Raw genomic sequence first — 26,833 nt, forward strand, 5'->3', positions numbered from 1 at the left:
AAAAAGTGCTTGCCCCCTTCCTGACTTTCTTTCTTTCTGTCTTTCTTTTTTCTTACTTACTTTCTTTTTCTTTCTTTCATGTTCAGTGTTTTCAGAACATGAAACAATGAAGTGTAATAAACACTCAAAATTAAAAATCAAGAAGGGGTCACTCTGTTTTCCACATGTCTCTCTCTCTCTCTATAAACATAAATATATTTGGAGCAATTTGTAATGGGCATCTTAAAACTTAAAAGTAGCAAAATACAAAATGACACATTTCACTAAATTACACACTTTATAGTAAGACTTTACTGCAATTTGCTGCCTTTATTTGCCCATAAAAGTCCAACAGCCAGAGGGGAAAAAATGACCAATACGCATTTACAGTGCATCTCCTTAAATTAGAACACTATTAAAAAGCTTAGTTTGCTAAATGTGTTCAAAAATTAAAACTAAAGTTCATATATAATCTGTCACAGATAAATGTATCTCAATTCCTTACTTTGACTCGTACTGTATGAAAAACCAAACTTCACTGCCTAAGCAAATTCAAATACTATGGATTGATGGTCACTGGAGGGTAAGCAAAAGAAGCTGGCCATTCAGCGTGCTCTATCCAAGCATATAGTGGGAAAGTTGAGCGAAAGGAAAAAGTGTGGTGGAAAAATGTGCACAAGCAACAATGATAGTGGCATTTTTGATGAACCTTTTTATTTTTTTTTTGACTGTTTAAGGCCATGGGGGAGATTTGCTGCAGCTGGAGTTGGTGCCACACACAGACGTCTCATGGACGTGAGCTACAGTTGTTGAATTCGTTGTGTTAAGCCACTCCTGAGCCATTTGAGGTCCAATGTGATGTTTTCACAGTACAAGTGATGATTTAGAGAGCCGTGTCATCTGCTGATGTTGGTCCGCTGTTTTCTCAAGTCCACAGTCAGAGCTGCACGAATCTACATTCGAGTGTTTGGATTGGATTTCTGAAAAACATGAGCTCTTTTGTGGTATTCTAGTTTATGGAGATGCACCTGTACGCCCCTAACCTCATGGATGTGCGCAGGAATGACGGTTCTCCTCGTCAGACTGTATTACAGGATGAAGGGCAGTATGGATGAGCGGAGGGTGGGATAATCTCTAAACTCCTTTAAATAGCTGCGATGTTTGCCTTTAGCCCACACGGTCATCTGGACGAAGGCCACGATGGTGAAGAACGCCACGGGCACACACTGGGTCATCACCGTGAAGCCGATCCAGGATCCCAGCTACCAGTGAGAGGTTTACACACACAGATGGGTTAGTACTAACAGAGCATGTTGTGCGTTTTACCAGTAGGTGGCAGCAACAGCACATATTGTTCACACAGATAAAGGCACATAGAAATATCTCATTCCCTTTCGGGTTAAAATTTGCTAACTAGCTCAATTTAAAGCACTTGATGTGAGTTAAATTGTTCTTGAAATGGTTCCCCACCTCTTTAACATTCAACTACGTAAAAAACATTTACCACTCAATGCAAATTATCTGAAATAAAGCACATTTCTTAAAGCGACAGCGTAAAAATATTGATAAATGTAGCTCCTTACCTCATATGTGTAGTTGGGACAAGAGACTAGCCAAAAAATCCATGTGAAGGGATTTTTTGTTGGATAAGGTATTTTCTTGACTTTTGAGCCTGAAATAAAGAGAACATTTCTGATTAGTTTGAGAAAAAAAAAACAAAAATAAACAGAATAAAGAAAGACATATTTATAAATATTTGCACAAAAAAAAAAAAAAAAAGATTACCTTGAGCTTTGAGGTTACGCAGTGCGATGTGGATTGAAAAATTTCCTACTTGGCAGAACTTTAGTCGTCGTAGAGAAATCATATGATGAGAATAAAATAAAGCTCCAGTTCAACTGATTTAACATTTGCAGGATATCAACCAAAACTTACCAGGAAAATGTAAAGCCCAGCGTTCACCTGCTGCTGCCCGTAATCTAGAAGTGTTTTAAAGAGAAACGACCAACGATATCAACTCTGCTTGATGTGGAAAAGCAAATATTGCAGTGGTCAGCTCTTACGGGGTGTAGTGTAGAGTGGATGGTTGATGTAATATGCCATCCAAGCCGCAGAGCACCAGTAATAGCCACAGTTCTGGAAGAGAAAGCAAGCTTTATTTATAGAGTCCATTTAATAAAAATTAATTTTTAATAACACAATAAATGCAGACCATAAAGCCAAGAATAGAGAGAATGAAATATGCCCAAATATAATAAATGAATATAGCTAAGACTCTAAAACAGAGACATTTTGAATTTGCTTTTAAAGAAAGACGTCGCAACCGATGTGACTCTTCAAGTGAACAGGCCTGTAACGATCGAAAGAACCATGAGCTGAGTTTGAAATGATTCCTTTTTGTGAATACCATAAAGGCCAGTGACGTGTGCAGCATGTGTTTCCAAAAACCGAGCACACAACCTAAACCCAGGTTCACTCAGACTCGTGCATCTCCACAATTTTCTTCCTGATATCTTGGCTGATTTCTTTTTGACTTTCCAACTTTGTCAAACAAGACGGCAGCGTGTTCGAGGAGGGGCTGTTAATAATTAGCCTATCAGAGGCTGGAGGAAGAAAACCCAGAAAGTTTGACACAAGCCATACAATTTAAAAGACATTTATCCCGGATGCACACCAAATATTTTCTCACAGTTCTCACTGGGTAACTATTTGATCTCCACTTTAATACTAGGGGGCGTGGTGGGGAATCACAAAAAGTGACATGAAACTGCAATTTTAAGATTGCAGAGAAAAGTAATGTCAAGGCCAACATAGGTCATAAAATTGAAAATGTAACTCCGGTCATGAGAAAACAGAAAACAAGCAAAGTGGTCTGAGTCAAGCTGTAAGCTCACTTGAGCATAAAATAGCTTCACCTTAAATATGTTTCTGAGAGGCATGGTCCCATGGGAGATGCGATGGACAAACAGAGTCTCCACAACCCTCTTGATGTAGTGGAAGGAGTGGCACATGCAGGCCAAGCTGCAACAGAACACACACACACACACAGATATATATGTATTTGGTCATGACTTAAACTTTTAAATCAGGACTAAACATCATACTGGCACCTGAGTTGGGACTTGTTATGTTTGGGCAAAAGATTAAGATACTGGACGAAACGAACTAATTGAAACTTACTGTACAACCCAGTGCTTGCTGCTGGTGAAATCATACTTTGGAGAGTAAATGAAGGGAAGGCGAAAGTAGAACATCAGGTAAAGAACCAACGGACCAACACATTCGGCTAAAAACACCTGAAATGAGAAATCACAGACGGTTTATTATATGCATAATGTGCTGGCCACATTTATTGATGCAAATAAATATCCATTTATTTTTTTAATATCCATTAAAAATAAATGGATATTTATTTTATTGGATGGATATTTTATTGCAGGAGCATATTATAGTACAAAAGTTTTAGCCTAGTTATTCAGAAGGAAAAACAAAAACATCTGCTAGGAAATAGGTAGTTCCTCTAATAATATTTAAATTTAATTGAAGATTTTTTTTAAATGTATATATATGCTTGACTTTTTAAGCTGTTCATCATTTCCAGGAACTTCTAATTAATAATTAATATTTTTTCTGTTTAAACAAAGCCTATTTCAGGTCTTTAAGCTGAATGAGGACCCATATTTACCTTTCTAACAGGCACAGTGAGGGCAATAATAAGGGATATGAAAAGAATATTCAAAGTTCACTGTAGTACAAAGTAGCATTTTGGGATCACTGTGCCTGAATCATAACCACTAGATAATATCAATGGTGAAAACCAGGATTTCTGGGAGGAACCTCAAGGGAAAAAAAAGAACCTCTTCTGCCCACTATCACAAACATAAACATGCAGTTTGCTAAAAGCTACAATGGCTTTAACAGGAATATATATATATTTTGGTTAGATCCTTTTCAGACATAAACCTCCAGGTAGGTTTGAAGCAACAACAGGGTAACTAAATGGAAAAAGAGTTAAACATGGTCAAAGTCGAGGATCTGTAATGGGAATCTCGTTAGAGTCTATCGCATAGTGACTTGACTTCTTTAAAACAGAAGAACATTTTAAATCAAACTATACTGCTAGCATGAAACTAGGTCATTGCTGAATCTTTTTGTTTGATCAAAAACATTCCACCAAATTAACACCAAAATGGCTGAAAAGATTCAAAACTCAACCTCCGTTCACAGCCACCCGACTCCCATTGACTCTTACAGTAAACCTGCACAGCACTGTATGAAACTTAGTCACCAGGAAACTTTAAATACCGGATATCTGAAAGGAATGTTGGCGGTGTAAAATATCTGCCAAAAGGAGACCTAACATGTAACCGACACCAGTGAAGGCCTTGGCTTCTCCAGGAGCTCGTTTTACCGTGGCACCTCAGCGCAGAAGCAGTTGCCCTACTTTCTCCGAGCTGTCACATTTAATGCAAAATAATGCACCTATAAAGCAAATCTTACAACTTGTAGCGCTTATACGATCAAGCGGAGCATCTCAGCTGACAGTGAGAACAGATTCCTGAGTCAGCACCTCCAGGAGGAGCCTCGGCTCAGGTTGCCTGACCGGTAACACCTGGTGGTTTCGGCTGGGGCAAGTCGGGGGCGTGGGGGGATGAAAGAACAGTGTAGGTAAGGGTGAATAATGAGGCACAGTAAAAGGCAAGTGAGAGGTCAGAGGGATAAACACCTTTGGCAGAAATGGGGCCATGAGATTATATGTCCTGCTGGAGAGAACACGCAGTGTAGGGGGTGGGAGGGAGCGTGAACGACAGCAAATCACCTCTGTCTGTCTCTGCAGGCTGGTATTTATGCTCAGGAGGTTCTGAGGGTGTCGGTTTATATTTAAAGCACATGAACGTTAGGGGACTACTGAAGCGGATTCAACGCTTTGAAAAATGAGGTGAAAATCTCTCTCTTTAGGCTTTGCCGTTCAGTTATGTGCAACACTTCATGACGACGAAAAAAAGCTGCCGAGAAACAGATTAGATAGAAGATCTTGCATACTGGAAAAAACAAATATCAAATTAAATGAAGAAGAAAGCTGTTTTGGGCGAGCAAAAACAAGTTTAAACTTTTTTGGTCACCTAACGCAATGCAGAGTGGCTATGATTGACATTTCCCCCGTGAAATAGTCAAAAACATTGAGTGTATTTGTGTGGCCTTACTGTTCCCCATGTGAGCTGGGGTCCCAGGTCACTGAAATAAAAGCTGGCTGTGGTTCCCACAGGTAGCGTTTGGAGGACTTCCTCGTCCCTGAGACACTTGGCCTCTGAAACAATTGATAATCAGACAATATATCATTATACTATCCAAATACTCTCCAACAAGTGACTGTGCATTCATGAGAGAACAGGATGAAAAGCATGCAGATGTACTTGGATCCAAACGTAGAGACTGTCTGGCTGGATACCACTTTGGATCTGAGAAATAAAAAAAAATAAATAAAAAAAAACACAGTGTGGGCTTTACTCTTGGTATTCTGGATATTAAAAGAAATATTAAAAAAAAAAATTGTTTATACACCGATTTGGCTACGAGCATAATTTCCGATAACCAACACTGTGAATGATAAACTTACACGATTTGTGAAACAAGGATTTAATATCCAAAACTGTGGCTGTTGGCTCCACCTAGAAAGTGGAGATAAAGAACATGCATGCAACATGACTGTCACAGCGTGCCTTTAAAATTCAACATAAATTACACTTGTTTTATACCTGTGGGCTTTTTTTCATTACCAGTAACCCACAGCATGTTTATGCAAGCGGCTTATCATGTCGGTCTATCTTCATGACATGCAGCACAGGCATGTGCTGTAGCTGGAATAGATCATTCTTCAGGGATGAAAAGGGAATTCTCACCTCCTAAATGCAACGCTTGCTCAATAGACACGTAACTGATAATGACACAGTCAGGTAACGAGTGGATTATTAGGGATTTATTTGTAAAATAACACTTGTGCTCAAACCTTTTCAGTTTAATTCAAAAGAGTTGACTCGTAAAGATGCATATCTGCAATGACAATAAGAATATCCCTAAACTTATTTACACTCATTGGACGCGCAGCTCATAAGAACACGGTCACTTAATGAGTAATAATTCAAAAATATCTGACCTGAAAAGATTTATAGCTGCAGTGAGAATCAAAATATCCCTAAACTTATTAACAGCACAGAACATAAGACTCACCTTGTCCAGCAACAGCAGCTTCTCTTTAGTCTTCAAGTCCAAGATCTCCACCTCAAAGTAAACAATCCTTTTAGCCTTCTTGGGCGCTTTTGGCTTTGGCTTGGGTGTAGGCTTCTTTTCAGCTTCTGCTCCATTTTGGCTTTTTGCTTCTAAGGCTAGAATATCCATGATACGATAGTGTTTGAGACAAAACTCCAAAAATACAGTGAAGAAAACTGTGACGTCCTAGTTACACTAAAAAGTAAAAAGTTCCCAGGCTACAGTTTGTCTTGCAAAATCTTAGGATCCAAACTGAAGCTGTCTCAGTGTGGAAAAGACATAAAACAAAATCAAAAATAAAAAGCCTCTTCCAGAGATCAGAAAGGAGATGGAGTTTAAATGGAAAAAGAAGAGCTGGTTTGAGACTATGAGACAGACCTGCTCAGTACCTGAGCAGCAGCCTCATGGACATCCACAGTCCTTGCATGAAACAAAACGCACCGAAGACGAAACTGGAGAGCTCCAAGACATAATCCATAGCGCACCATTTGCAAGGCTAAATATAAGTCGCCCGATTCGCTCAGCACCGGCTTGGTAACCTCAGGAAGCCGCATGGAGCTCCACTCAGTGACACAAGCCAATATGCCCTCATTAGACTTGTAAAACACATATCCTGTCTGTTTTGCTGCACACTTGGTTGCAAAATCTCCATCTGCCAACACATGGTGCCCCAGCCCCGCCCCACCTTGAGACCACCCATGGAGCTGGCAATCTCTTCTCCTGAAACTCTGGAACAAAGACAACATGTTCATCTCTGGAGCTCTGTGTTAAATCATCTCTGAAAGCTTTGTGGTGGGAGGAGAGTGGAGAAAATGCTGATTGGGAGGAGATCAGAGATACCTTTCATCACACAGGGTCAGCGCATCAGCTCACATAGCCAGCTGCATATCTGTATTTTACTCTCTATTTATAACAGGCTCGAGCTGTACAACCAGGCAGTAAACAACAGTAGTATCCGCTCTCGTTGAGTCTCTGATGAGAAACATTCTTGTGTCACGCTTAATGGTCGTCAAAGACTAAAAGGAGCAAGAAATCTGAAGACTGGATGAATATGATACATTTTTGTGGACTTGGTAAAAGAAAGTTGAAAATGCAGAGTGCTAACTAAAGGGGTTTTCTTGTTTTTCTTTTTTTAATTCTTGATTTCTGTACTCAAGCAAACAAGTTTGAGTTATAGGTTGTTTTTAAATTAAAAGGAAACTTGAACACTTTCTGAGAAAAAAAAAAAAAGCTAAATAAAAGCGGTTTTCAGTGTCCTCTTGATAGATGTATCTTAAAATGGCCATGAACTGAGTGCAGTTTGGTAATGAGCTTTAAGGTTTTTAAATAGGTGGTATTATGTAAAATTGACTTTTCGGGGCTTTGTATCATTTTATAATATTATTTCCTTATCTAAAACCCTCCCGGTGTGTTGCTTTGATTCTTTTACACACCTTCAAGAAATCCTTGACTCTCCTGTGGCAACCACCCCACTCAGCTCCTCCAGACTAGCAGCAGCAGCAGTTAGCAAACACCTGGTGGAACTATGCGTCTGCTGAGAAGTATTTCTAAGTCCAAAACTCGTAAATACAGAGGTGAAAGGGAGGAGCATTGTTGTGATGAAGTGCTGACGGTGGCGATAGAGGCCCAATTTCAAGGCATCAAAATGCAAAGTCAACTTTCTTTACAGTAAGTCAGGTTTGACATACACAGCATTTTTATAACACCTGAAGGTAACATAGTTACTTCATTGTGTTCCTGAGAAATACATAATACCGCCTCTTTAAAAATCAAGACATTTTTGTTATTTCTCCAGCTTAAGAAAACTTAAAAGGGAAGAGGTCATGGTGACACATTACAATGTAAGGTAGTATGATGTCAGAGTTGTAAGACTCCGCTAATTTTAGATATATCTCTGCTTCAACACACCTGAATCAAACTATGCGGTCAGTAGCAGGACTGGAGAACGTGACTGCAGACAGAGGAAGTGATTCAGCCATTTGACTCAGCCACACGTGTCTCACCAGAGACTCTTGTATGAACTTGCCAACAGTGAGCTTATTGCTGTGTACAGTACGAACCTACACAAAGAACCACAAGCCACACATATTGTATCGTTAAATTTTAACAAGGATCTCGTTGTAAGTACTTTCTTGTGCTACAACATTCACACCTTGAAAAGGGGGCCAAAGTTTGAGTTATTTTTCAGCATATCACAGTGTTGACTATTAAACTTGTATAAAATTGTGTATTACAGGACAGTTGGCGTATATAAGGAGAAAGGACACACTGGATAGCATTGCAATGTTATCTGAAGCACTGCATCTACGCCAGGGAAGACAAACATCTGTCTTAAATGTTTTCAGCTTGTGGATAATCACTGTAGAATATCCCTGACTGTTTGGAAAGTGCCTGACAACGGTTCCCAGATTGACGGGCAGCAACAATTGCTTCAGTAAGGTCATTGCTGACGTCCGTTCTTGGCATTGTGGCAACACGCACCTCAGCTGGATGCTCGGGACGGTCGAGCTGCCAACTATCCCGTTTGAGGTGGTCACACTTCCTGGTATCCAATCCATCAAATGCATTTGGTTGGTGGCACTGACAGATACTCTCTCCTCTTGAATTCTATGAAAAGGTTTTAGTTTAGTTTTTTTTTCTCTCTTTACTTACAGTTTCAGCTCCTTCTGTTCTGTCTAAATTTTGTTTGCTCTTTTATTCTTCTATTTTTGTCACACTTAAATGTTTCATGTCATCTGGATAACCTAAGCAAGTGAAAACTTAGGTTTTCAAATGGTGAGCTCATTGATAAAGGGGAAAGCTATCCAAATCAACCTGAACCTAAGAAAACAAACAAACAAACAAACAAAAAAAAAAACTGACCACTAAAGACTAAAACTAACAATAGAAATTTAACATTGTTGTGAAGGAATTTTGGTCTATTGTTCTTCACAAAGTTGTTTTATTTTTTGACACGTCTGAGCACGAATAGCCTGTTTTAATGAGTGATGCAACCTCTCTGCGGTATTTGTCTAGGCCACTCCAACACCGTCACCTAGTTACTGCATTAGAGGTAATCAGAAGTGGACTGGCTGGTGTCGTCACAAACTGATCGCTTGACACTCTCCTTCAGGATTTTCTTGTAGTGTGCAGAATTCATGGTACCATCAATTATGGCAAGTTGTAGAAGACCTTAAGAAACAAAGCAGTCTCACACCGTTGTGCTATCACTACCATGTTTGACTGTTGGTATGAGGGTCTTTGTTCTGAATGTTTTATGTCCGATGTAATAAGATATTCACCCTCTAAAAAGTTACAGTTCGGTATCAATGTTCCCAAAAGTTATTGGATAGATGGGCCTCAGTGTTCTTCTTGGATAAAAGTAATTCTTGCTTTGGAACTTTTTCATGAATGCCATGATTTTTTTTCCCTATTTTGTTTTATTGTTGCATTATGAACACCTTGACTGAGGCAAGTGACGGCTGTGGTGCTGTAGATGCTGTTCTGGGTTATTTTGTGATATCCTGGATGATTCCTTGATTTGCTCTTGAAATAATTTTGGAAACAGCGAGCTCAAGTCGTGGCAGTGGCAGTCAGCCAATCTCTCCTGGGAATGTTCACCACTGTTCCATGTTTTCTCCATGAGGGGCGGATTGTTTTCTATGCTTCCGCAAAACTGTTTGCAACAACAAAAAATCGTGGTTATCACTGTCAAATAATGATTTAACAAGGGACAATTACCAGGGTCAGGAATAGATGTCCTCCATAAAAAATTTAATTCTTGATTAGAAAACTGCACTATACATTTTCTATTTACTCACGTTTCAGTTTTTTTTTTTTTTTTTGAGGATCTGAAAAAAAACCTTCAAGATATATTTTGACAGATATATTGTAAAAAATATTGTTTTAGTGAAAATTTCTTGGATATTTCTTGAAAAAGATGTCGCATAAGTTAGAATTTTTGCGTTTGAGGAACGAATGTTTATAACATTTTTCTAAACGGGATTGATTTATTTTGAAGGGCACAAAAGCGGAACCCCTCCTCTTCAGCAGACGCAACAAATAAATGTTCTAAAATTACAACAAGGATTCAACAATAGGTCATTACCAAATTTCAAATCATAACATACTAGTTTCATTCATAGGAGTTCAGCTGGTTGCCTGGTTCAGTTTAAAAACAACGAAGTCCACCGACGCACGTTTTTATTTAGGTCAGGTGAAACCGGAAGTTGTTTGGAGGGAATCCTCTCGACCTACATTCGTCAGCTTCTTCCAGAAGTTTCTGTGACCGGTTTCTCTTCAGCGCAGCGGCATCTCATCTCTAAGTACACTTTGTTCTTTACTTTTTTTCATTTAAAAAAATCAAGATAAACAAGCGGAACCTTTTTCATAGCCTTTTCCGCGCAAAACCGAAAGTTTTCCTCGGACTGTCACGGAGACCCTGACAGTTTTTGTCCGCCGGAGGTGACACCAGCTGCGGCGTGGGCAAAGCAAGTTGAGCCGCCGCACACATGACCACCTGGATGTCCCCGCTGGCTGTGCTTTCATAACGGGGGTGGGGGAAACTGGAGCTGACCGTTCAGTGTGATGGGTAAAGATTATTACAATGTGCTGGGAATAGCCAGAGGTGCGTCCGACGACGAGATCAAAAAGGCGTACAGAAAACAGGCTCTGCGCTTCCATCCGGACAAAAACAAGTCACCCGGAGCCGAAGACAAATTCAAGGAGGTTGCAGAAGCTTATGATGTCCTCAGTGACGCTAAGAAAAGAGACATTTACGATCGTTTAGGAGAAGAAGGTACCTGAACTCTCTCACACAAGTTGTATGCTGCTTTCTAGTTTTCACCACTTTTACCCTAATGCTAGCATAATTTCGTCCTCTGATATTTAAAGCATAATTGCAATCGGTGCATTATTTGCAATAGAGATTATTTCCTGCAGCTTTCTGCATCAGCTGTCCCACTATGTAAAGGTCTGTGCACAATGGATGCAGCTGGAGAACCTGCTGGAAACCGAAGGCTCTGTCCTCTTCTCCCATTCTGCTGTCTCACATTACAGTTCTGGATTAGCAAGTAGAAAACACACAAATTTATATGTTATTGCTTAGTTTTTGTTTTTGTGGTGTTGGTGCACAGGCGAACATGCTTAAATTCGTGGGCTGGAACCGGAGCCGGTCCGATGTACAAGCGACTTTAGAGTCCAGGATTATGTAACCCTCGACTATCGAGACACTAGAGGGCGCTGTTTCTTCTGTTTCTTGTTCTAAAAGCTCTGTTGACATAAACAGCTGTCAATTAAAAAGGTGTGAAAAAGAGCTTCTGGTGTTTTGGCATTGTTGAATTAAGTTGATGTTATTTGAGTAGGACAGTGTCAGTGAATTCGTGTTGCTGTGGGAACTCAAATTCTACCCAAGGCCTCATGAAACTTTGCTCAGGCTCTGGCAAAGCTATACTTATATGAGTTATTTAAATGCTGCTTTCAAATCTAAAATGTAGATCCAACCATCACTTGATTATATTTTCTTGACAGTGTCTTTGTCAAAATTTTAAAGAAATTAAATGAAGATTTTTGAATCATTCCGAGGCAGATCTTATTTATTCTTTTTTTTTTGTCATTTCTTCTTCCCATTGATACTAACGTGCAAAAGCTTAAACTGGATCTTTGTTGCCTTCCTCCTGAACAGGACTAAAGGGTCCAGGAGACGGCAGAGAACACTGTGGCCCCACCTTCAACTACACCTTCAATGGAGACCCCCACGCCATATTTGCGGAGTTCTTCGGCGGCCGCAGCCCCTTCGATCACTTCTTCTCATCGTCCATCGACGGCGACGTCGACGACCCTTTCTCCCCGTTCGGCATGGGAGGAATGGGCGGCTTCCACAGGTCCTTCAAAACCCAGCCCGGCGGCCTGCACAGGCCGCACGAGAAGAGGCAGGACCCGCCCGTGGTGCACGAGCTGAACGTGAGCCTGGAGGAGGTTTTCACCGGCTGCACCAAAAAGATGAAGATTTCCCGCAAGAGAGTGAACCCCGACGGCTGCACCGTGCGCAAAGAGGACAAGATTTTAACGGTCAATATCAAACGCGGGTGGAAAGAGGGGACGAAAATCACTTTCCCCAAGGAGGGTGACGAGACTCCGACCAACATTCCTGCCGACGTGGTTTTTGTGGTCAAGGACAAACCCCACCCTGTGTTCAGGAGAGACGGGTCAGATATAGTTTATCCTGCAAAAATCTCCCTCAGAGAGGTAAACAATCTGGTATATTTCCTTTGATTTACTGATAAAAGTTCAGAAAATGATCATAAATTCTTATTATTTCCCCTGCGTTTGCCTACAGGCGTTGTGCGGATGCACGGTCAAGGCGCCCACTCTGGACGGCCGCACCATCACTGTTCACTCCAGGGAAGTCGTGAAGCCCGGGATGAAGAAGCGCATCACGGGAGAGGGGCTTCCTCTGTCCAAGTGTCCCGACAAACGAGGCGACATGATCTTGGACTTCTCTGTTAAATTTCCCGAGAAACTGGGCGAAAACACGCGAGACGCACTAGAGCAGATCCTCCCCATGTGACCAAAGCGTCTCCGTCGACACTTTTAACAGCGAGCTAACATTTCCAGTCGTGACGGCGTTGGCGTTCAGCGTCGGGTTTCGGCCTAGACGATTCAGGATCGGGTTTTATTCCCGTTGGGTTTCAGAACCAAATCTGGTTGGATGTGAAGGAAGAAAAATTAAATGTCTTTTAAAAAAAGTTTGCACGGCTGATTTTGCTTCACAGCAGACGTTTTGAAGTGATGTGCAGTCAGCTGCTTAACCGAAACCTCAGGTGCGTTGATGCAGGCTTGAGCGTAGCTGTACGCTAACAGAAACGACTCTGACTAAAAACGCGTATTTTCCTATTTTGTGTCGTGGGAAAAATTCCACGACAACTGGATTGTGATCTTGTTGGAACTGCAAAAGAAAAGAAAAAAATCCACTGAGAGCCTTCTGAAGGCTTAAAATGTGAGTCGTGTGTTTGGAGTTATGATGCATGCAAACGATCCCAGTTGATTACAGACTGCTGAGCGGTGCGACACGGTGGGGAGTAACAAATCCTTTCGTGCGTTTAATGAAAATTTAGGGGAAGAAAAAAACATCTTTATCAGATCGGTGAGCCTGATCGTTAAAGAAGTTACTTTGCTTCTTATGTACGTTGTTTGTTTTGTGCCAAACAGCCGTCCCTGTGTAATTAAATTATCTGTGCGTCTAAAGGTGTGAATCCTGCCGTCTTGTCTGATTGATGATTACATAAAACATTTATTTTCTACCAAAATCACATATTTAGTACATGATTTTGTTTTTGCCAGGCGAAAAGAAACTTCAGTATCATTACTTTAGTTTAATTTCTACTCTGTACACTAACCTGCGTTTTGACTCCAAGCTGTTCGCTTCCTGGAATTGAGTAGTTCCACGGCTCAGACTGATCACTGGGAGATTGTTTGATGCTTGAGTGTGGGGGCGGGGGGGATTACTTGAGGTTACAAAGTCTGGAAATATGTCAGTGCTGCTTTTTTTCCTGCTTTTCTTGGAGCTTTAGGTTTCAGACACAGACGGGTGGTTTAAACTTAGAGATGTGTCGTCTCTGTGATGTTTTTTTTTGTATGGAAAAAGCCTGTTTACTTTGTTCCTCCTTTAGGGGGAAACCATAGAGCGTTCATGTGTTTATGCTTCACAGTCTGTGGCTGGGGGTTCAAAATCCTTTTATTTGTAACAAGAATGATTTTATCACAGGATATTTTTTTTATCCTTTTTGATTTGACATTAAAGAAACTGTAAAGCACACCTTTAACAGCGTTTTATTTTAGTTGTTTTTTTTTCTTGTATGAGAACTACAGAGCAGAATGTTTGTTTCAGTAAATAGTGATATGTTTAAAATTCTTTCTCAATAGCAAATATTGTCAGAAAACCTAAGGGCTGTTTATTTTATTTTATTTTTTTGTGCAATTAACTGAAGCCGAAGCTTAAATATATGTATAGAAATTTGAGAAATGCTTTACAAAGTCAATTTCTCATGAAATCTGAACGTTACACAAGACCAATAGAAATCTATATTTGAGACAGACATGTTATGTTGAGACACTGCAGAATGATACTAAAACTAACAGCAACGTTTATTAGATGTAGATATTTTATCAGTAGATGAGAAACGGTGTGTGTTTAATACAACTTTTCTGAAATTTAAACCTAAAAATATTAATAAAATTGTGCTTCTTTAAAAAAAAATATAGCAATAAATGCTCAGGGGTAGATAGATTATCAAAATTTATAAGCTGTCCTTTTTTGAAAGTTAATGTATATTTGCGTCTTTAAATTAGGTTTATTTAGCTGAACTACGGGTAAATGTGGCAGTAGTAGTGGTGGTAGTCTGACTCGTGGCAATTAAAATAATCAACCGCTAGAGGGCAGAAAAGAATTACATAAAGGAGCAATGCAACAGGATGTGTTTTTTTTTTAATCAGACTGTAGAAATAATCAGAATTCGTAAGCACTACTATATAAACCTTTACTTTTTATTATTATATACTTATTTAGCGTAAATTTATTCACATATCTGCCACCTTCCTCTCATTTAATGACCATGAAAAAAACAACAATTTATTTTATTTCCCCCCTCCACCCCCCATCTTTTCACATTCTAGATTATTCACCCGGTCTTGGGGGAGGAGTTGTTTTTTACGAGGTTACATGAAGGCGTCATTGTTCCACCCAGCTTGGCTGGCTCAAAGCTAATTCTACAACAACACACCGCTACTAACACACACGCTGTAATTTCCTACCAGTCTGATCGGGATAATTAAACATCGCAGCTAGAAGCGGAGCAGCGTGAAGAGCGTACTTCAACAGAATAAGGTTATTTTATGAATATTATCAGTAGATGAGAGGGGGGGTTAGTGGGCTGCTCAGCTAACAGGAAGAGCTAAAAGTCGAGCCCTGCCATGTTTTCGCTTCTCGGTTCATGTTTACCGATCGTGCTAATTAACCTCAACACTTCTTAGTAACCATATGGCGACAAGGAGCCAAAGGTACCTGTTTAATTAGTGTTATTTTGGTGTTGGCTCTGTAGCTGGGTACCTGTCAAGTGTTTGTTTTGCTTTAACTGGAAGCCAGCTAGCATCTAGTGTTAGCCTTGCCTCATGCATTGATTGTCCAGGCTGCAGTGTGGTGTTAGATGAGAAGTAACTTCAGTGTATGTAGCACATTTCTTTAGATTTAACACTGAGCTTGTCGCCTATTTGTGAAGCAGCTCATGATACAAAAGCTTTTACATTGTACCCAGGGTTTCTCCTTGGCTCTGTTTGACGATTGTTCATAACTGGAGTTTTTGTTTCTCTTGTCCAGCTGATCACAGACCCAGCTATGTGAGCTGCTCTGATGTGTGTGCTCCTACATTCATTCAGTGCCTGGCCGATGCAAGTTTCAAACTGGTCTGGAGGGCTCTGACGTAAACACTGAATAAATCTGCTGCAGAGTCAGCACCCCAGGTTTATGCTGGTCTGGATTGTGGGGTAACTTCCTAGAGCGGCGTCCACAATGCCTCTGGGTCTGGGAAGGAGGAAGAAGGCGTCCCCCTTGGTGGAGAATGAGGAAGCGGAGCCCATCCGTGGGGGTCTCAACGTGCCCGGTATGGAGGGCTTGGATGGAGGAGTCGCCGGGGAGGCTGCAGGGTCTGACGGCCTTCCTCCCCCACCAAACAACATGAGACCCCGGCTGATTTTCCACACCCAACTGGCTCACGGCAGCCCCACAGGCCGCATTGAGGGCTTTAGCAATGTGCGAGAGCTCTATGCCAAAATTGGAGAGGCCTTTGGCATCCCAGCATCTGAGGTCAGTCAGTCAGACTTTAAAAAGACATACAAGATGTTTTGATTGGGATGAAGATTAAATGCGACCGTTTCTCTCCACAGGTTATGTTTTGCACGCTGAACACTCATAAGGTGGACATGGATAAACTTTTAGGGGGACAGATTGGGCTGGAGGACTTCATTTTTGCCCACATTAAAGGCCAGAAGAAGGAAATAGAAATCTTCAAAGGAGAAGATGCGTTGGGATTGACAATCACCGACAACGGAGCAGGTTATGCTTTCATCAAGGTGAGGAAAGTTTTCAAAAATCTACAGAGAAGGGCCACAACAATCCCCCACCTCCCCCACTGGGTTGTTGTGTGTAAATATTCACAACAGTATTGACAAAATGTTGTGAGCTGGATTGTTTTGACCTGAAATGTTTTAACTTTTGGTGCTTTGCAGAGGATCCGGGAGGGGAGCATCATCCATCAAATCCAGGTCATTAACGTCGGTGACATGATCGAGTCCATTAACGGCCATCGCCTCATTGGCTGTCGACACTACGAAGTTGCCAAAATGCTGAAGGAGCTTCCTAAGGGGAAAATGTTCATTATCAAGCTTGTGGAGCCCCTCAAAGCTTTTGGTAGGTTAGAGAGAATGGTGACCTAAATTATGGAGCCTTATTGTTATATTTCTTGATCTCTACTGAATTTACTTGAAAACATCAGCTGCAGCAGACAATCCTGCATGGACTTTACATCTGATACTGGCTTCCTCTGTGGCTTTGGTTCATTATTTAACATCCTGTTACAATAAAAAAAAAAAAAAAGCATCAAAATCCCGAGGTAATAAAATAGCTACTGTATCTTATCTGAAAAGACCCAGATAAGACCAAAATAACTGCACTGAAGCCGAGCTAATTGTCAGAAGTGGGCAGCTGGCGATTTTTGTCTCACAGATAAAAAGTTGAACAACTGGAGATTTACAAGGATTTCACAGGTATTTCAAAACAAAAACATGATTTTAAACTTTCTTCAGATTGCTATATTAGCAGCTTAGCATTTCTAACTGAAAACAATCAGCCTCTGTTTGATCTTAGCCCAGCTGGGAGATTTCCAATACCTTGCCAACATTTCCAAATCCAGCATCCTCCACGACGGTCACATCTTGAAAGCTCAAAGACACACAGACATAAAAAAAAATCTCATTTGTAGTGCTGTACTGTGTTGCAACAGCATGACTGAACAGTTTCCTTTCTCTTAGCTTCTTAAAAGATTTTATTCTTCCTCTCTCTCAATTATCCAGCATCCCTTTGCTACTAACATGAACTAACTTTGAACCTTTTCCCCTTACTAACATCTTATTGGGGTGGTTTTAAAGGGATGGTGCATTTACTGATTTGGAGTGGGGGGAAAAAAAAAAATCAGATTTTTGAGTTTCTAGCTTGAAGTCGCATGCATGTCTAGTTTACGCTAAGTACATGAATTGTTTTGACCCAGATATGATCGGTCAGAGGTCATCGGGCTCCAGGTCGGGCTCGGGGGTCCAGCTCGGGACGGGCAGAGGGACCCTTCGTCTGCGCTCTAAAGGTCCCGCCACAGTGGAGGAGCTGGTGAGCTGATCACAGGAGGGTTTGGGTTGTTTGTTTACTAAATCTCTGGTACCTGATCGTGCGCATTCAATTTTGTTTTGCCAGCCTTCTGCCTTTGAGGAAAAAGCGATTGAGAAGGTGGATGATTTGCTAGAGAGCTACATGGGCATCAGAGACAGCGAACTGGGTAAGAACGAGTGTCCGTAGACACGGATCCGCATTTTGCCTTTCCGACCGATTAAACGACCTGTCGTCTCTCCTCAGCCGCCACTATGGTGGAGCTGGGCAAAGACAAGAAGAACCCCGACGAGTTTGCCGAAGCTTTGGACGAGACTCTGGGAGACTTCGCCTTCCCCGACGAGTTTGTTTTCGACGTGTGGGGCGCCATCGGTGACGCGAAGGTCGGACGCGTGTAACTGCAGGAGCTAACGGAGCAGAGCGCCCCGTGCGGGTGTTAACACTACCAGGACACACAGCACCACCATCATGAGTTTATTTTTATTCCAGTGTACAACACTCCTATTTTCGTGCTTTTCCACCCTTTTGGGAGCCAGAGCGGACCGTCCGGTTACACAAAGGGGAAGGTGACTGCCGTGACTTCCTAAAGTGCTTTAATGTGTCTTCCAGCGTTTTTGTTGTTTTTTTTTTTTCCAGAAATGACATCGTTGAGCACATCGCGTGACCCCCCCACCTCCCCCTTACTGAAAACCTCCCTGCATGTTGACGTTGTAGCTGCCTGCAGCGGAAAGAGCGGCCGACTCTGTTGTCCGATATGGGAGAAACGAGATCTTTGATTTTAAAACTACGTGTCTTTCTGCACTGCAAGCCAGCGGCAGAGGTGAGGACGAGCCGCACGTCGCCTCACCTGGTTAGATATTGCACTGCGCGACTTCTCCCCCTGAGCTACAGTGCTGTTCTGAACCACTTGATGTTACTGTGATGGGTCAGTTTTACAAGCATGTGCTGTTGCATTTCTTCTTTTACATTTCTTCCTAACATCTGGTCTTAAGTTAGAAATAAAACCTCTTGTTACAAAGAGGCGATAGGTAAACCGTAGCTTTACACTAAAAACTTAAGCGGCTCACTGTTAGTGAAGCAGACAGGAGACTCTACAGTGTTAAAAGGAAATCAGTGTTTACTTCCTGTTCCTGAAGGTCAAGCAGGAGGTTGGTTTGTGGACTGTGTCGACTTATTTTTTTACAGCTAGTGTTTTTATATGAGGTGATGTGATGTCTATTTAAAAAAAAAAAAAAAAAAAAAAGATTAAGAATTGCGTAAAAAGATGAACATTTTCACCATGTCGTCGCGTCTTTATTACTAAGAGAGCCGTAACAAAGAAACTGTAATGGTTTGGAATCGCTGTACAAGAAACAAAATCTGCGTTTCATCCATTTTTTTTTTCTAATTTTAGATATGTCTGTCTTTTTTTTTTATGTTTAACACTCAGATGCATGATGTTAAAGATCCTGAATGAGATGCTGCTTCCATCGTGCAACAACGCCTAATTTAAGAAAAAGAAACAAACCCTTTTGTTGTTCTGACATTTTCAGATGATCCAAATGTGAAGAAGCTATTTTGCAGTTTTGTTTCATTCCTCAGAGTTGATGATAAATCTACATGGGTGATGTAATTCTCTCCTGCTTGGACACTAATAATTATTTTGATGGCTTTGTGTTACACGGTCCATGTTCAAATACAACGCAATAACAACACCCACGCAGCGTTTTCTGTCTGGTCTTTCTTCGCGATGTTTTTTGTCGTTTGCCCTCTTTAAGCGTCTGAATTTTTCACGGGCGCTCACAGAAGCCACCTAGAAGGGTGTTTGTGTTTCTTCTCCCTCCTTTGTCCTCCTGAAATATGCATGGCGTTCATTCAGACGGTGAAATCACTGTCGGCGGCTGTCGGCTGGTGTAATCAGATCGACCTCGGCTCACTTGATAGCTCTGGACGGACCCATCGAGGTCACTTACAGGCCTTTGTCAGGAAGGTGGCAAATTAGAGAGCCAACGTGGAAAATGTTTCCTCTCATTGTTTGGGGGTTGGGGGGGGAAAAAGCATGGAGCGTAAAATTAAAAATGATTTGCATGTAATTGAGTGAAATACGGATTTAATCTCTCAGTAAAATAGGTGTTGGATATTGGAGGAGAAACCTTTGTGTTTTGTCATATTGGTAACCAGCTTTTCAAATATATCAAGTTGAATTTTGGCTTATTTTCTCTTTTAGTAAATGAATCTGGAACTAAAAGCTTAGACTAAAATATAAATATCCTTTATTGTCCCACAGTGAGGAAATTCAAGTGTACCAGCAGCAAGTTAAGCTGACTGGAAGCATGATATTATGATTTCTCTTTAAATGAATTGAGAAATGTTTGTATTCCAAGTATTTTAGTGTCTGACAAAGATGATACAATTTTTTTTTTTTTATGCAGCACCTTAATCACTTTTTTATGAAATTAACGATTACCAACATGTTTTCAATTTGTCACATGAGATGTAATCAAAGTATAACTTGAGGCGTTCAAAAGGTAAAATATTTTTAATAAATTGAGAATTGGATTCAGTTTAATGCTTCACTTGTTAAAAACAAAATACGGAATCCAAGATGACCCCTAAATATCTCGTCTACTAATTATGTTTTTTTTGTGTGTGTTTTAATTAAAATACTAGAATCACAGGCGGTATTTGCATTTTTTAAGAAATGCACACCTGGTTTTGGATAAATTAAGATGTAAATTAGATCTCTGGATCCAATCATTAACATTCACAACAACTTGTTCCTTGTCCTTTGGTAAATCATTAATGATTAATCTGAAAAGCAAAGGTCCCAACACAGACCCTTGCGGTACTCCATTACTATTTTCAATAATCCCAGCGTTCATATGCTGTATTTTAAAAGAACAGCATCCTGTATGACATCATCTGGTTCATTGCTGTTGGACAGTTTCGTTAATATTAATCGATAGTTGATAGTGTTCCATAAATTATATGTTTACTGTTGTCTGAGCATTCAGTCCAGTATTGTGGAGATCTACTATCTTGTCACTGATGTCCTTTCAATGCTCTTTGATCTTTCTCATGGTGTTAAGGCATGTTTGCTTTATAAACATCGTAAACTCAGCTCAGATATCACTGGTATAAACGGACTGAATAATCTATTTGTCATATTTGTGCACAATAAATGTGTTGGAGCTGGAACTCTGTTTCTTTTTTTTTTTTTTTTGGCAGAGTTCTTATGTCACTCAGTGAGTTGAATATAGCGTTTTTATATTTTCAGCCTGGCTTCTGCCTCTCAGTAAAATGAAAATACTGGAAAAAAAAGTAGACAGTGGATCAAATAATTATACACACTGGGTCAAACAGAATAACACATTAACTTGTTTTCTAGACTGTTCAAAGCTCTTTTCAATGGAAACATTTATTGTTGTGGCTGCTAAATGGGGGGTGGTGACCTTTACCTTATTTACTAGAAGGGAAGGAAACCAGTTTTGCAAGTCCTTGTTGATCTATAACTGAGGTTTCTGTTAAACTGTGGCCAGATTACTCTGTAGACCCACTTCGAAGCTCTTCCTCTTCTTACGAACAACAAACGCTGCTCTAAGAACGACCGGTCATGGCTTTGCGACCCAGAGCTTCCTCCCAGCCAGGAAAACTTTCCCTGCCTCTGATCACCAAGGTAACCTCATCCCTTCGTCCGCGGGCTGTTTCCTCTCGCTCGGGCTCCATGCTGGAGGACGAGCTGTCTTGTCCCGTCTGCTGCGAAATCTTCAAGGAGCCAGTCGTGCTCAAGTGCAGCCACAGCTTCTGCCGGGCCTGCCTGCAGCAGTTCTGGAACAAGAAGAAGGCGCGGCGCGAGTGTCCCATCTGCAGGAGGAAGTGCTCTCTGACGGAGCCCACCGTCAGCCTGGCCCTGAAGAATGTGGCCGACACCTTCCTGAGGGAGCAGGCGAGGAGGGCGACAGTGGCCGGGCCGGGGCCGGGGGCCGGCGTGGCCGCGGAGGAAGCGGCGGTGCTGGAGGAGAAGTGTGCGACACACGGGGAGGTTCTCAAACTCTTTTGTATGGATGACTTTGAAGTCTTGTGCTGTGTGTGCCACACTTCCAAGAAGCACCAGGGACACAAAGTGTGTCCTCTAGATGAAGGAGCCCAGGATCTGAAGGTAAAAATAACTCTTCGGCTTTAGTAATGTATCGTTGTACGGTTTAAATGCCTAATTGAATAATTGCTCTGAAACGTTATAAAACCTTCAATTCTTTAATGACGCTACAGATGGAAACATATTGGCATGGATTTCCTCTGATTTCTGACGTTTTTTTCTGCCCCCAGTCGGAACTGAAGAAGGAGCTGATCCCCTTGAAGAAGAATCTGCGGCGCCTGTATGAAGCCAAGCAGGAGTGTGATGACACAACCGTGCACATCAAGGTATCAATAAACAGATCCAAGAAACAGTAGACAACCTGCATGACTGCTGATGCAACTTTAACGCAAGCTGAGTCATGCACTGTTTGGCTGTAAACACCAATAAGGAGAACAATTTAGATTCTTAGATGGTTTGGAGTTCCAAGAAGGTCCATAATTCACTGCTCCAGATAAATCTGTGAAACATTCACAGACAGGAGTGGGGAAACTAATAATTAAACAGTTATGACATAATTCTTTACAGGTATTTTCATCAAAGTCTCCGTTTCTACCAGTGCATTCCTTAGACACGATTTCCCCCCAGAGGTCAGCTGTAAATCGTTAAATCGCCTCTTGTTTTTAAGTTTTTCCTTGTTATGACCACAAACTTTAATATATCAAGACAAAATATTAAAGTTTGCAGGGGGGCAGGGGGGCGTGAACACAAATGCTAGGCTGACTTTTCAGATTTTTAATTGAAAAAAAAAAAAAAATTCTATTGTTTTCCTTTCACTTTGCAAAAATGCATAACTTAATTTTAATTGTTTTCCCACAATGGGCACAAGCATCGGCTTAGCTTGCTGGTGCCTCGGGCATTTGTGTTTAAAAACAAACAAACAAACAAACAAAAAAAAAACAACACAAATGGAACGTCTAATCCAGCTGAAACCTCCTGTTTCAATCCCATTGAAAATATTGAGTAGCATCTCAACCCTTCCTTTCCAGGAAGCAATTCATCAGCAGACTGCATTGATTAAACTAGCCTCAGCCTCAGGGATGCCTAATTGGCCTAATTTGGTTCATGAAGTAGACAACATGCTCCTGCTCCACTGGTCAAAGGGCCAGGAGCCCCTTTCACTAAACACATGTAGACTGGTTGGGCAAACTCCCATCCATCACTTAGTGTCTGTAGAGGAAAAAGAGCTGCTTCTGTCACCTTCAACTAGAACGGTAATCATGTAATTTCCCCTTTCTTTCCATTGTAAAATGGAGAAAAAAATAAAATCTATTTTTCAATAACTAAACTATGCAGTTATTTTAGACCGAACATGCACTTCAAATATTAGTTACATTTCATTATGCAGTTAAGGCAAAGGACCATTCAGTGTATCCTGAAGGGATGATTTTCATTTTCACGAATGGCAGAACCAGACGCAGGCCACAGAGAAGCAGATACGGCAGGAGTTTGCGGAGCTCCGGGAGTTTCTGGAGCACGAGGAGGAGGCGAGACTGGCCACCCTGCAGAAGGAGGACGAGGAGAAGAGGGAGCTGGTGAGGAAGAAGTCTGAAAGCATCACCAGAGACATCCTCACTTTCTCCCACGCCGTCATCGCCGTTGAGAACGAGATTGCATCCGGTGACGCTCAGTTCCTCCAGGTGAGCAGATTTACCTCCGGGCAAGAATAAAATACTCCTTTTGCCCCACGCTGAACATAAAGTATGCTAACTGTCTGCGGTGTCCTTTCAGAATTACTTCAGTACAAAGAAAAGGTAAAGTTTTTATTTTTATTTTTCCCCCTGCAATATTATGTTAAGTTACAGTCTAATTCTCTTTAGTACTGAATGGTTACCGTGACATGTCGTTACAGAACACAGCTCCCCCAGAAAGATCCGGAAAAAGTGTCAGGTGCCCTTATAAATGTGGCCAAGCATGTGAGCTCCCTGAAATACCACGTCTGGGCAAACATGGTGGAACTGGTTAAGTACAGTAAGTACATCTTTTCACTCTGAATGGGCTGCGTGCAGCAGACACTTTGTAAACCAGATCAGTTTTGTTATTTTGAGCCGAGCTTTGATTATTACGTCCTTGGAAGCCTGAAGATCCCATAATTTAAGATGTGGATGGATGTCACATTACAGTTGGACTTTTAATAATGAAGATATGTTTAATAATTTAATTCAGGATCAAACGTATACAACCAGACTGAAATACATTCTCACAAATTAAACTTCTCTTAGCAAGTTTCATCTCAATTAACCACTTTTTGAATCCATCAATAAGCTTCTGGAATAATTCCAGGTACTTGATCATTTTTATCAGGATTTGTAGAATTCATTCAGGATCCAGATTTCAGACATATTAGCATATTTCCAGTAATGCTGAGGCAGAAAATTAGGGCCACCCAATTTCAGTCAACTTTACCCAGTCCAGAATGAGTTTCAAAGCAAGCGTGGGATCAGAATTTGGAGGTAAATCTCCTCCATTTTCAGTGTTCAATCCTCTCTGTGCTACTACTGGCAGCCCCACAGCATGATGCTACCGCCATCATGCTTCTCAGTTGATACAGTGCTCTTGGATTTGAAAGTGTGATTCTGAAATCTCTACTTCTTGATTATGACCGAATTACCTCAATGTTTGTCCTGTTTAGCTATAAAACCTTTTGGTTTCCCCTTTTATTTTGGTCAGCACTGTCGTCATGATTGCCTTATTTCTTTACTATTTTATCTACAGCCTCAAAACATGATGGTAACATGGCTGTCATGCTCATGATGTTGTGACGTTAAGCTCAAAATGTAAATATTTGTCCTGCTTTTTAATTTGTGATATTTTCAGTGATTGGTCTGTGTAGTAACACAAAGGAGCATTCGTGTAATTCATATTTCTCGGTTAAATGATTGATTCTTCTTCTGATTTTAGCTCCCATCACCCTGGATCCCAACACCGCCTACTCCTGGCTGTCGCTCTCCTCAGACCTGACCAGCGTGGCCAACAGTGGATCCCTTCAGCAGCTCCCAGACAATCCTGAGCGTTTCGGTCACTTTGTGTTCGTGCTGGGGTCAGAGGGTTTCACTTCGGGCCGCCACGCCTGGGAGGTGGAGGTGGGTGGTAAGGAGGACTGGATGCTCGGCGTGGTGAAGGAAACCATCGACAGGAAAGGGAAAATTTCGGGGTGTCCGGAGGGGGGCTTCTGGATGATCTCTCACTCGGAGGGCGAGTACTCGGCGATGACGAGGCCCAGCACGCCGCTCCACCTGGAGGGCGACCTGACCCGGGTCAGGGTGCAGCTCGACTTCGAGGCCGGGGAGGTCATTTTCTCCAACCCTGTGACCATGAAGCCCGTCTACACCTTCGTTGACTTTTTCACTGAAAAGATGTATCCCTTCTTCTGCCCCGGAGTCAACATTAACGGGAGCAACGCCAAACCTCTGAAGATCTGCCCCGCCAAGGTGGCTGTGTGGAACAGCACGACCTGGTGATCAGAGAGCACCGATGTGTTAGATTACACACCTGATGATGTTTTTGGGCAGGTGTGAACTGAGCATGATATACAGAAAATACTATATATTTTTTTTTTTACATCAACACCAGACACTCTTATGCTAACTCCTTTAATCGCCTTTTTGTTTCTCAATGAGCCGCAGCAGAGAGAGCATCGTTCTCCCCCTGGTGGTAAAAAAAACACACACAAAAAAAAACACACATTTGGTTTTAAATCTCACTCCACACCCAATTTCATTTTAATCTTACAAATCACTCAAATAAAAGAGAGTTTACTGATATGTTTCATGAGAATATCCTGGACATTAAATCAGAAGGACTGAGAAGACAACAGTGCTACACACATTGGTGAAATAAAACATCAAAAATTTAAAAATGTTGCAATTGTGTTTCTTTCAATGATGCTGGACATTCAGAAAAATATACCTAAAATTGTAATTATTATTTTATTTATGTGGTTATTTATCCTCACTGGCCTCTTCATTCTTTGGACCAACAACTTAACAAAACAAAACAAAAACAATTAAGCCCAAAATTATTCTCACCACAGGTAGATTTAGGTACCAAATAAGCTTTATTTAACCAAGATGTTTATTTTTCAGAGAACATAAGGCAGAGATCTCTGAAAGAAAGATAATAAAATAACTTAAAAGACTTTCATTTTGATTAAAAACTACATATTGTTTTTACATTTTAATGTAAGGAATATATTAAAAAAAAAATATGCAAACCCTTCTCGGTCATCAGCAGAAGCATCTTGCAGCGAGCAGAACTCATGCTTCCACTAAGATTTTGCTGATGACCTCTTTGAGGTTGGAAGACCTTGTTGCAATCACCCTAATCTTCATCGACTCCCCCCCACCAGATTCTCCACCAGATTTAGGTCAGAAGTGTCTAACTGGGCTCTTCCAAAACATTCAACTAATTTCCAGTAAACATAAACATTTTGGTAAAACAAAAAGATCATTTAAACCTAAGTATCAGGGGTATTTTTTATTTTTTTATTTTTTGCAGTTTTTTTATATTATGGAGACTGAACAATACTTGCAACTTTTCTTTTACAAGAACTTGCGCACAATCATAAGTCCTGACGTTTCCTGTATGACTGTCGGTGAATAAACTGCTTCCTCTACATTGTTTGATTTTGTCCTTATTTGGAGAAACTTGCAGCGCAGGACAACAGACAGCTCTCCACTGACCTCGTCTCCACCCAGGTCACGGGGTGGAGCCAGGAGGGGCGCAGAGCTGTCGTTTTAAACATTGAGATAAGAAACACAGAGAGGAAAAACAGCAGCGACACATTGGCATGTCTGAATTCTGCCACTTGGCAGAAAAAAATGAAATAAGAACCTTGTTACATTAAAGTTCTGTGTTTTAGAACCACCTTGTCCTTTATACCGCTGACATTGTCGCCTGTGTGTCATCAGGACTGGTGTCATGGTGAGTCCTTTTGTCTAGAAAGCCTGCATTGTTTATCAGTAGGTTGAGTCCGGCTGTCCTCACATGAGAGCCCTCCTGCGGCGCACTTATTCACGCTACAAAGGTCAAACCTGTCCGACAGAGACGGGAGCATCGGCAGCAGG

At 41.2% G+C, this 26,833-nt stretch overlaps 4 protein-coding genes across 4 annotated transcripts; 3 read left to right on the plus strand and 1 right to left on the minus strand.

Moving 5' to 3' along the window:
* Positions 1 to 294: 294 nt before the first annotated feature.
* Positions 295 to 6,707, minus strand: tecra (trans-2,3-enoyl-CoA reductase a). Its single transcript, XM_007572290.2, has 11 exons — positions 6,208 to 6,707; positions 5,597 to 5,648; positions 5,394 to 5,438; positions 5,184 to 5,287; positions 3,160 to 3,275; positions 2,895 to 3,000; positions 2,043 to 2,115; positions 1,915 to 1,958; positions 1,765 to 1,822; positions 1,563 to 1,651; positions 295 to 1,241 (listed from the first exon to the last, which is right to left on the minus strand). Exons 1-11 carry the CDS (start codon positions 6,373 to 6,375, stop codon positions 1,068 to 1,070), a joined length of 1,029 nt encoding a protein of 342 aa, XP_007572352.1. The 5' UTR covers positions 6,376 to 6,707; the 3' UTR covers positions 295 to 1,067.
* Positions 6,708 to 10,492: 3,785 nt separating this feature from the next.
* LOC103151990 (dnaJ homolog subfamily B member 1-like) lies at positions 10,493 to 13,863 on the plus strand. Its single transcript, XM_007572291.2, has 3 exons — positions 10,493 to 11,023; positions 11,909 to 12,471; positions 12,563 to 13,863. Exons 1-3 carry the CDS (start codon positions 10,813 to 10,815, stop codon positions 12,791 to 12,793), a joined length of 1,005 nt encoding a protein of 334 aa, XP_007572353.1. The 5' UTR covers positions 10,493 to 10,812; the 3' UTR covers positions 12,794 to 13,863.
* Positions 13,864 to 14,935: 1,072 nt separating this feature from the next.
* Positions 14,936 to 19,674, plus strand: gipc1 (GIPC PDZ domain containing family, member 1). Its single transcript, XM_007572292.2, has 7 exons — positions 14,936 to 15,109; positions 15,599 to 16,084; positions 16,165 to 16,350; positions 16,507 to 16,687; positions 17,544 to 17,656; positions 17,741 to 17,822; positions 17,900 to 19,674. Exons 2-7 carry the CDS (start codon positions 15,791 to 15,793, stop codon positions 18,049 to 18,051), a joined length of 1,008 nt encoding a protein of 335 aa, XP_007572354.1. The 5' UTR covers positions 14,936 to 15,109; positions 15,599 to 15,790; the 3' UTR covers positions 18,052 to 19,674.
* Positions 19,675 to 21,163: 1,489 nt separating this feature from the next.
* On the plus strand, positions 21,164 to 26,387 carry LOC103151992 (E3 ubiquitin-protein ligase TRIM39-like). Its single transcript, XM_007572293.2, has 6 exons — positions 21,164 to 21,791; positions 21,959 to 22,054; positions 23,177 to 23,407; positions 23,499 to 23,521; positions 23,620 to 23,738; positions 24,669 to 26,387. Exons 1-6 carry the CDS (start codon positions 21,246 to 21,248, stop codon positions 25,226 to 25,228), a joined length of 1,575 nt encoding a protein of 524 aa, XP_007572355.1. The 5' UTR covers positions 21,164 to 21,245; the 3' UTR covers positions 25,229 to 26,387.
* The last annotated feature ends 446 nt before the right edge of the window (positions 26,388 to 26,833 follow it).

This window comes from Poecilia formosa, unplaced genomic scaffold (genome assembly GCF_000485575.1).
Source record: "Poecilia formosa unplaced genomic scaffold, Poecilia_formosa-5.1.2 Scaffold298, whole genome shotgun sequence".
Lineage (NCBI taxonomy): Eukaryota > Metazoa > Chordata > Actinopteri > Cyprinodontiformes > Poeciliidae > Poecilia > Poecilia formosa.